This window comes from Panthera uncia, assembly GCF_023721935.1.
Source record: "Panthera uncia isolate 11264 chromosome B2 unlocalized genomic scaffold, Puncia_PCG_1.0 HiC_scaffold_24, whole genome shotgun sequence".
NCBI classification, from domain to species: domain Eukaryota; kingdom Metazoa; phylum Chordata; class Mammalia; order Carnivora; family Felidae; genus Panthera; species Panthera uncia.
The window spans coordinates 43212333-43223142 of record NW_026057580.1 but is presented as its reverse complement, the minus strand read 5'-3'; the positions used below and the strand labels follow the sequence as shown (position 1 = coordinate 43223142).

Genomic DNA, 10810 nt, shown 5'->3' with positions numbered 1-10810 from the left:
AGGCAAACCTTAGCTTGGGACGAACGCGCTTCGCTTCCTCTGTCCGCGGGAGAACGCGCCGCGGTGCGTCCGGGCGCGCGCAGCAGCTCTTCGCGCGACACAGCGGCGGCGCGCTCTCCGCGCCGCACCCCGGGCCCGCGCCGTCCTCGGCTCTTGGCCGCTCGCCCGCCCAGCCGCCCGACCCGCCGGGGCGTCCGCTCGGTGACGCGCGCTGGCCCACGCCGCGCTCCCGGCCGCCCGGAGCGGCTCGTGCGCACGAGTTGGACGCAACCTCGCGGCTCCGCCCCCGCGTCTCCTCGGGCTTGCCCGGAGCTCCCAGGCACTTCCCGAGGTTTCGAGAATCGAAACACAGTTAGCAAGCCCTTCCCCTCACTCGCGGAGACTGATTTGCATGGACGAGTGGGCTCAATAGTTCACACCGAGACAGTGTTTCTTGATTAAAAAAAACGGTCTAGCTTTATACCGATACACTGTTTAAGCGGGAGGTCGTGAGGAACCTCTGGAGCCCCATTATTAAGCTATAAGGACGCGCTGAATCAGAGAATTTTATGTTTGGCGACTTTGTGCACTTGCGTGATTTTACTCGTGATTCAGTTTTTAGGGCCACTTACAACTCTTGAGGCATTTTCAGGGTCTTCCCGTTGAGGAAAAAAGAATAGAGAGGCTTAGGCGCGAAAGACCGTCTCTAAGTTAAGTATATGTACAAATACACGGACATATACATGTACGTACAAATAGCTACCGGCCTCGCGCTCTACGGACTTCTTGGCTTGCCGCGCCGCTCAGCCAGTCTCGGTCCGCAGGGCGGGCGGGGGCGGCACCCTATGCAGATGAAGAGGGTGTGGCGAGCGCGCAGCGCCTGGGCCCCGGAAGCGCAGAAAGGCCTGGTATAAAAAAAGTAGTGAAGACATTTTCCCGCACAACTGCTAAAGCTCCAGAGACAGTAGCGTGTGCGGCGGCGACGGCGGCAGCTGGAGCCGCCACCTCCGGGACCACCGCAGCTGAGGCGACAGCGGCGCGGGCGGGGGCGAGGGGCGGGAGTGGCCAGCGCAGGCGGCGGGGTCTAGGAAGGACTAAGTGGCTCGCCGCTGCCGGGAGCGCACTCGCTGCTCCTAGAAGTGTTGCCGCCTCGCGGTTCCTCGCTCGCTGCGCTCCTCGAAGGGGCGGCCGCCTCCAGGTGACACAGACGGGACTCCCGCTTGCACTTTCCAGATGCATCAGAGATACTTTTGGTGCGGGGCTTCTCTGCGGGGCGCGGCGCGCGGCTGGGGACCGCGGGAGTCTGGGGAGGGAGAGTCTCCCAGAAGCCCTCGAGCCTACGGAGGGACCGGGGAGGGGGCGCGCTTTTTCCTTTTTGGGCCCCTGTCCGGTGCCGCGAGTCCTCACCGCCCTCCTTCCCCCTTTTGGCTTAGGACTGACCAGGGCCAAGTGGCGTTCGGAGGGCACTTCATGGCGGAAGGCGAAGCGTACTTTGCCATGGCCGAGGACGAGCTGACCGGCGGCGCTTACATCCCCCTGGGCGGCGACTTCGGCGGCGGTGGCGGCGGCGACTTCGGCGGGCACTGCTTGGACTATTGCGAAAGCCCCACGGCGCACTGCAACGTGCTAAACTGGGAGCAAGTGCAGCGGCTGGACGGCATCCTGAGCGAGACCATCCCGATTCACGGGCGCGGCAACTTCCCGACGCTCGAGCTGCAGCCGAGCCTGATCGTGAAGGTGGTGCGGCGGCGCCTGGCCGAGAAGCGCATCGGCGTCCGCGACGTGCGCCTCAACGGCTCGGCCGCCAGCCACGTTCTGCACCAGGACAGCGGCCTGGGCTACAAGGACCTGGACCTCATCTTCTGCGCCGACCTGCGCGGGGAAGAGGAGTTTCAGACTGTGAAGGACGTCGTGCTGGACTGCCTGTTGGACTTCTTACCCGAAGGGGTGAACAAAGAGAAGATCACACCACTCACCCTCAAGGTAAAGCCACCCGAACTGGGTTTGGGTCCTCGCCCGGACCGGGCTGGGGTGCGGCGGGCAGAGGGGCGTCCGTTTGATGCCACAGACCCGCGGCCGTGACGGGTTTGGGCATGCTTCTATATTTGTTTTGTTTTGTTTTGTTTTTAATGAGTAAACTAAGGTGCATGGACGATATTGAATGTTTTAGTTCACTTGGTTCTTCAGCGCCACTACTCTTCTGCTTCCTCCTCTGTTCTCCCTTCTCTTCCTTATTTTTTTTTTTTTTTAACTCTTGGCTTTCCTTGCTTCAGTCTTGTCCAGAGTAGATTGATTAAGTGAAAGAATGAAATGATATGTCACTTTTTTGAGTCATTTTACGATCTAGTCTTTGGGGAAAGAGCAGTCTGAAGCAGAATGGAGTCAGTGGGCTTATTGGTGTATTGGAAAATGTGATGAGATTTCCCAGCTGCATGAGGCTGACTCGGTGTGTGAAGGATATGTGTGGTGCTTCTCCTGGTCGGTTCACGTGTGAGGGATATTGTGGGAACCCCCCCCCCACCCCCACACTTTGGTTCAAAGCGTGTTTTATACAATTAAAATCGCATGAGGAATTAGCCTCCCAGAATGTCCTAATTTAGTTCATATTGGGTTTCAGAGTACCCCTGGAGGGACAAGATTCTGGTCGCATCAGTTTCCTTAGGGGAAGTACAACTGGGTTGACTAGGGACAAGGGTGAGGGGCAGACCAACCTTCCACTGTATGCCCTTCTGTCTTTCGAGTATTGTGTGGATGTTGTGTGAATATTGTATCTATAAGACCATTTTCAAAAAATAACATTTCAGAAGTCAGACATGACAACAGAACCTCTTAGTACTGTGCTACGTCTGCCAAAAGCCTCAAACTATTACTTCTAGTTTCTTTCCCAGACGGTAAAACCACTCGTTAAATGCGTTTTTTTCTGCTTTCAGAGGACTGTTTAAGCCTGTAGGTAGTGTTTTGCTGAAACTTGACAAAACAAAAGGGAAGGAGCAAAATAATTTTCAACTGTGAAGAAGATGTATTTATCTACTTATTATTTTTTCTAGGTCTTCTCATCTTGTTTTATCTTTTAAATTGTAGGAAGCTTATGTGCAGAAAATGGTTAAAGTGTGCAATGACTCTGACCGATGGAGTCTTATATCCTTGTCAAACAACAGTGGCAAAAATGTGGAACTGAAATTTGTGGATTCCCTCCGGAGGCAGTTTGAATTTAGTGTAGATTCTTTTCAAATCAAATTAGACTCTCTTCTCCTCTTTTATGAATGTTCAGAGAACCCAATGACTGAAACATTTCACCCCACAATAATTGGTGAGAGCGTCTATGGTGATTTCCATGAAGCCTTTGATCATCTTTGTAACAAGATCATTGCCACCCGGAACCCAGAGGAAATCAGAGGGGGCGGCCTGCTTAAGTACTGCAATCTATTAGTGAGGGGCTTTAGGCCTGCCTCTGATGAAATCAAGACCCTTCAGAGGTATATGTGTTCCAGGTTTTTCATTGACTTCTCAGACATTGGAGAGCAGCAAAGAAAACTGGAGTCCTATCTGCAGAACCACTTCGTGGGATTGGAAGACCGCAAGTATGACTATCTCATGACCCTTCATGGAGTGGTGAATGAGAGTACGGTGTGCCTGATGGGACATGAAAGAAGACAGACTTTAAACCTTATCACTATGCTGGCTATCCGGGTGCTAGCTGACCAAAATGTCATCCCTAATGTGGCTAATGTCACTTGCTATTACCAGCCAGCCCCCTATGTAGCAGATGCCAACTTTAGCAATTACTACATCGCCCAGGTCCAGCCAGTATTCACGTGCCAGCAACAGACATACTCCACTTGGCTACCCTGCAATTAAGAATCATTTAAAAGTGTCCTGTGGGGAAGCTGTTTCAGACAAGATAGGGAAAATAAATTCACAAATAAAAAGGCTGAGTGACGCAGCCCTGATTAAAGATGTGTTTTGTGCAATGATGATCTGCTCCTGGTTTTAAGCTTGGCAAAGCTTGTGGATCTCTTCATAAATATGGGAGCTTGATCTCAAAACCACCCTCCTCACCCACCAACCCTCTCACCTGTTCCTCCTACCCAATTGGATTCTATCTTGAAACAAAAAGACCTGTCATTAAAAGCAACCAGGTTCTCTTAAAATGACAAGGGAAAAAAAATGCTTGATGACAATATGGGTTTGCAGTACCTGCTCCCATAGCTTTGCCATAGGGGGAAAAAATGGAGGGTTTCTTATAGCATGGAATTCACAAAAGGGAAAATGCAGAGGAAAAAAAGGTCTTACCCCAACCTAGTTTTCAATTCAGAAGTTCAGATAGTAACAATAATGGAAGAAGAAAGGGTACTCCAACGTTGGGATTACTATCTGAGACTTTTAGCAAGTGCTTTCTGTGGAACCATTCTATTACGCTAACAGAAACAGCTTGCTCCTAATGAACAGTAGTAGGTTGGTGCAGCTCTCATAACAAACAGCAGAACTTACGATGACACAATCCATTATTTCCAGCTGCATGCATAGCTTGCATTTTTAAAATGTGAAAATGCAAGCAAAAACAGCTGTAACAAAGAAAGTATGCTCAAGGACCAAAGATTTAACAGATAAAAATACCCAAGTAGAAGAGATATAGTAGAATATATAAAGAGTTACTATATTTGTTACACACCAATAAACATCAAAGTGCCTGTTGCCTTCTGAAAATTTGAAGTGGAAAAATTTTATGGTTTAATGATTATTTTATTTTATCAGGGACTCAAGAAGAAAATAAAACAACATATAAGCTTGTGAATGGTGGAGGAAATGCCCTATTTTTTCTTGGCAAATACTTGTATAAAGTTAACGTTGGTGTGATATTATCATAGGTACATGTGTATGTATGTGTATATTATGTGTATATATATATATACATACTTCATATATGTATATATATACACACAGTACATTGACTATGGTCTAGAATAATGTAGCAAATAGAAAATGTTTAAATACTGTGTGCTTTTATGTTTTCAACAGGATGACATGAGACGTGGGCATATTGCAGTGATGAATTAAAACCCACATCTAGAAAATTAAAGCAAATGAAGGAGGAAAACAAGTAATATATTTGATAGGAAGAGCAGAGAGTATACATTTTTAGTGAGTGTGTTTTTTTTTTTTTTCCTTTTATTGTGAGCCATAGAATTCTACAAATGGGAGAATATTTGTTTGGCAGAGCACTCTTTTTGTACTGAACTGCCATTTTGACAGTAGGAACCCTTTTATTTTGTGTAATACTTGCATGCCTCCATGGTGTATAATCCAGTGGATCATGGATCAGTGATAGTCCATTTAAATCCCTGACTGCTAATAAAATTTCTGGTGATCTGAACACTACTTTATTAATATTTAAATGAATTTTTTAATGAATGCATTCTGCATTCCAGGACCACTAGAATTTAGTAAATGTGAAATTATCCTTTTTAAAGAGTATTTGCACAATTGCTTAAAATTTATATATGAGATATATATTATATATGAAATTTTATAAATTCATGCCAATATGAAACATCTTTGATCTGGTTATCACACTGCATTTAAATATTTAGTACTGTACTTAAAATTCAGTCACTTTGCATTGAATCAGATCCAACTTTATTATCTCTTTCCCAAGAGACCAGTTAAACCTTTGTGAAATGAACTGGCATCCCTATTTCAGTTCAGTGACAGCTAATCCTAAAACCATTCTTTCCCCCACCTCTTAATTCCTCTGGATACTGGTCTCTGAAAATGCGTTTGTTAAAAACAAAGCTAACACATGCAAACCTTTCCTTTGTGTTGTGAAACAACCGCACAATTCCTCTCAACTCTAGTGGATGACTGCTTACTATGACAATTCCTCTGAAGAACCTACCATATTTTTGTCATCAAGTTCAAGAGGGATTGGGGAAGAAAATAGCATCATCCTATTGGCAGTGTCATTTGTTTGCTATCTAAGCATCACTCATGTTCAATTTTAGGTTAATCCATCTGAAACTACCTTTTGCACATCTTTCTTTGAAGCCTTAAGAGGAACTTGATGGGTCTGCTGTAGCAGCTTCCCTGTGAATTCTGTCTGAGCTGTAACAGCTACTGCACTGCCACTCACTGTTTCCTAGGGAACTCTTTCTTCTCCCATGTTGGCTCAGTCTCCCTCACTCCAGCCCTGGGTTTGAGAATTAATTTTGAATTTCCAGGCAATATTATTCCATTTGCAGATCAAGCCTGATACTTAACTGTCAGAAGCCAGAGCTCCGCCTGCTTACCTGTTTTGGATTTTCTATAAGAAAACGAAGGGAATATTCGGGAACATAGGAGCAGATGGTTATCTGTCTACTTCCTTCTTATCCTAACTATTGAGAAGTGAATCATCCACTATATGAAAAAGAATCTGGAGATCTCTGGCTCTGCCATAGGAACAGTCTGCTGTTAATTTATGACACAGATTTCTTATTTGGAGGGGCCTTATTTGAAAATACTTTCCATTTATTTTCTGAAATATTTATGTCCTTCTCTTGCTTTACTCCAGGGTTGGTAGCATAGTTGGAAGTGCCAACACCTGCCATTCAGATAGAACAGGCTGTGCTCAAGACAACCTTCAGCAGTTACTTTAAAACTTAGATAATTTATTTCTCTTTTGTATGTACTATAGTCTTGTGCATATGTAGTTGAACAAAACAGTGGAATAGATGTCTCTCTTTGTGGATGTGTAACCTAAGAGTTTGAATGTCTGGTGAGAGAGAGCCGTGTGTATAGGTCAGAGAAAAGAACAGCTCTCAACTCCTGATTAGTGCCTGTGATTTGCTTGCTTTTGTGTTTATCTGGCCTAGTGTGCTGTTAACTTTAAAACAGGAAGAAGTCTTGTCTTCTGGAGGCTCTTCTCACCTGTCCAGTTTGGCATGTCAGAGAAAATTTAACCTGTGACAGTGCCCTTTTAAAAAGTTGACTGGATTTGCAGTAAATCTGGTTGCCTCAAGAAGTCCTACATCAAGATGGACTTTTCCCTTCCTGACGTGGGGTCAGGTATCTGCTCACTTTGGTAGTGGGTGGACTATTTTAACGTGGCTCCAAATGATGCAAGGATGGAAGAATATCTGTGACCCAAGCCACGGAGGAAATGCAAAGAAAAGCAAACATACTGTTTTTGTCATCCCTTTCTGTTAGCGTATTGTTGATTGCTTCACTGTGCATAAAGTTGTTTTCAAAACAGTGCTTGTCAAATAAATATTGTGAACTATTTTGTAAATGAAATGTATTATGTTGAAAGCTGTCAGCAGTTCAAAAATAAGCTTTTTTTGTTGTTTGAAGACAACGTGTATTAGATGAAACCAAAAAGTAAAAAAAAAAAAAAATTACATATAGCACCTATTTGAATATATTCTTTCTTTAAGATTTCTTATAGCATAGCCTTTTCAGTGCCAAGAAAGAATCTCTGTGTAATATTTTGTTGTAATAATGGCTTGCTAACAAAATATATGGTTAAAAGTACAAAGGTGGAAGATGTCAAGGTAATTTGGCAAAATTTGCTGCAAATCCTTTTGCAGAATGGAGGAGGCTCTGCCCGCTGGCTGTCTCTCTCTCCGACCTCTACAACCATTGCCTGCTCTGAGATGTCCTATTGCAGCAAACTGCACCTTGGGTCACCCTTTGGAATATTTTGACTTTAGACTGTGTCACAGGCAGAAAAGGAGTTGATGGAGAATGGACTCTTAAAAACTGACATGTTTGAATCAGTGCTAGAGGGAACAGATTGTGAATTTTGTTTACAGCATCCAATATTTGGATTTTTTTTTCTTGTAAATAAAAAGAAGTTATTTTTTTCTATTGGTTTGTGTCTTTTGTCTTCAGTGTCTGTGCTGGCTAAAGACCATGTCCTCTGAATACCAACTCGATTCCATGAGAAAAGACAAGGCAATATTGGGAGAAGACTAGCCCTCAGCAAATTTTTGGTTAGAGCACACATTAAAATGTTCAGCTTTCAGCCAACCTATCTCTGACTGGCTCAGTTAGCTCCAAAAGAGTCTAGCTAATATGTGCAAATTTTTTTTTTTCCTGGGTATGAACTTAGCAATGTTAAGCAGCCGCAGAAGTCAGACCTATTTGCCACCAACAGTAGAGACTCATGGATCTGGACTACGGGGCTTTAGTGGGCCTTGGTTTTCATGAGTAGCCCAAGTGGTGCAATTCAGTCATCAGTCGTTGTATATAATTTGAGCCTCTATAGTATTATTCAGACTTCACATTGGGAGAAGGGGAATAAGTATTGGAAGCTGGTAATTGGAATGAGAAGTGGAAGAAAAGCATTCTCATAGGTTACACTTTGCGTGTGTGCAAGTTTTGGGTGCAAATAAACTGCCCTTTTGACTAGCATTTAACATAATCTCACCTATTCGGATGACCAGGGGCATACATTAATTTATTAATTTTTTTCTTTGTGTAATTTTGGAGACTTTCTCAATACTAGTAGCAATGATAATTTGGTAAGCTTTGGCTATTATAGGACATATTGTGGTTTTAAAACCACTTAAAGTCCCGATGTTGGATAGAATGCATACTTGACACTACATCTATGAAAGAGATCCTCCATATTAAAAGCCAGCTTCCCTCACATATACATCATAAAAAATACAAGGTGGTTATTTGGTTTGATAATGGAATTTGTGTGTTACTCGCTTCTTCCTTTGTTGCAACCTCTTCATCCTTCTATAACTAGTCCCTCACATGTCTGTGGCCATCATATAATTCTTTCTAAGCAAAAGTTGAATAAAGACAGTATATGTTAACCTTCTCCTAGACTTAGATACACCCTGCTATTTCTAGTTGAATTACCAGGCTGCACCTAGCTAACCCACCCTTTCTTTCCTTAGGAAGCTCATTACCTAACCATTCTACTCATTTAAGGAAAAAGAAAAATACCCAAAAAAAGCAAAAAACAAGGAAATTAAAATCAGCCCTTAAATATAAAGTAAAATAAGTGCTAAAATCATCAAATACTTCAGAAATTTAGCTAATTGCCTTTTTAGAACCAAATTTGAAAGAAATGATATGAATGTCCTTCAGTCTAATGGCAAATACATTCAGGTAGGAGAGGAAGAAGAGAAATGATTTCAAAATGACAGTAGCCTTCACCTATCAAAGCCCAGTTCTTGGCTTCTAATGCCATGCTCCAAAAAAAAAAAAAAAAAAAAAAAAAAAAAAAGGAACCAGATCTCCTTGGATGAATGGCTGAATCTAGAGATAGAGCAAAGAAGATACCAGAAGAAGCTGGAGAATCCATCTTGTAGTTCCAAAAAGCAATGATCTGCTAAAATAAAATAAAAAAGTTAAAAACCACAACGATGCGGAGCATGTCAAAACAGCACAAGAGCCAACTGAAAAAGTTTCAGTGGCCCAAGCTGGAACAATTACAGCAACAAAATAAGTAGTATTGGATTATAACCCAAAGTATAAAATATCCATGTGTTCACACAGAAATAGAATTGAATGGATAAATGGGGCAAAGAGACAAACTTCCAGTGCAGAATTCCAAATAATCTATGTAGATACTGCCCCCTCAAGGAGATGGAGCTTAAATCCCTACCTCTTAAGTGTGGGCTGTGCATAGTGACTTCCTTCCAAAGTGTACAGTATGGAAAAGGATGAAAAAAGTAACTGTGCTTTGATGTGATGAAAATGGCACTTCATCTCTGTGGTCTTCTCAAAACCCATAATCTCTGTCTTATCATGAGAAAAGCATCAGACAAATATAAATTGAGGGGTATCCTATAAAATATCAGACTAGTACTCCTTAAATCATCAAAACAAGGAAAAATCTGAAAACTGCCAAAGTCAAGAGGAGACTAAGGAGGCATGGCCAATAAATGTAACGTGGTATCCTGCAGAGGATCCTGGAACAGAAAAGGACATTAGGTAAAACCTGAAGAAATTTTAATATAGCATTATTGAAATAATATTTCAATATCAGTTTATTATGACAGATGTATCCTAGAACATTAACAATGGGGAAAGTGGGTTTTGGAAATGGGGGACTGTCTGTACTATCTTCACAAATTGTATATCTAAAACTGTTTTCAAAAGTTTATTAAAAAATGAAGACTGAGTGACCCTTCCTTGCTATTTCTTGGGAAGTGACCTTATTTGTAAAAATAATGGTGAATAGTGAATTTTTTTTTTTTTAATGTCTTCTGCACTTACATTATTAGGAGAGCATGTGAAGGAGTGAAAATAAAATGATGTGTTTTACTTCAAAGTTTTAGAGAAACTTTACCTACTAGTTTTACAGAAAAGAAAGAAGGTTTAAGACAGCTGAGTTATAGGCTGTGTTTTCCTGCAGAATAATAGGAGGAATTCATATTACCTTAGAGTTTTAAGGAAGGGCAATACTAAATATAACAACAAACCATTGTGCAGATGTGTATAAACACGGAGTTCTAAAATGAGCAAGGACTCAACTTTCACAGCCTAAATATATAGAAGACCCTGAAAAGTTGTTTAGCAACTCTTGGCAAAGGAGTACATGATATATATTTTTTAATGCTAGGCTCCAGAGGCTAATGTTTAGTGGAGTGTGGAAATGAATTATTATTTAATGTAAATAACCACTTCCAAAATTTATCTGCTTCCTAAGCTTCTCTTCCAGCCTATCAGGTTTTCTTAAAGTACAGGGACACCTGTTCTTTTATTTGCTTTCTCAATTCAATCACTGGCATTAGAAATAGTTTAAAAAGTCTTAAAAAGTAGACCTTTAGTAATTAAAAAATTACTAATTCCAGCTTAGTAGTTTATGAAGTTAGGACAAAGCCTGTGCTTT

At 42.4% G+C, this 10810-nt stretch overlaps 1 protein-coding gene across 1 annotated transcript; it reads left to right on the top strand.

The window, feature by feature from the left end:
• The first annotated feature begins 793 nt into the window (after positions 1-793).
• On the top strand, positions 794-7824 carry TENT5A (terminal nucleotidyltransferase 5A). Its single transcript, XM_049652905.1, has 3 exons — positions 794-1177; positions 1413-1962; positions 3061-7824. The coding sequence occupies exons 2-3, from the start codon at positions 1450-1452 to the stop codon at positions 3835-3837; spliced, it is 1290 nt and encodes a 429-aa protein (XP_049508862.1). The 5' UTR covers positions 794-1177; positions 1413-1449; the 3' UTR covers positions 3838-7824.
• Positions 7825-10810: the final 2986 nt, after the last annotated feature.

Excerpts from the sequence above, each read along its gene's own strand:
- TENT5A (XM_049652905.1), top strand. The coding sequence starts at position 1,450 with ATGGCGGAAGGCGAAGCGTACTTTGCCATGGCCGAGGACGAGCTGACC. Across the intron at positions 1,963-3,060 it reads TCACACCACTCACCCTCAAG|GAAGCTTATGTGCAGAAAAT; the intron begins GTAAAGCCACCC and ends TTTAAATTGTAG.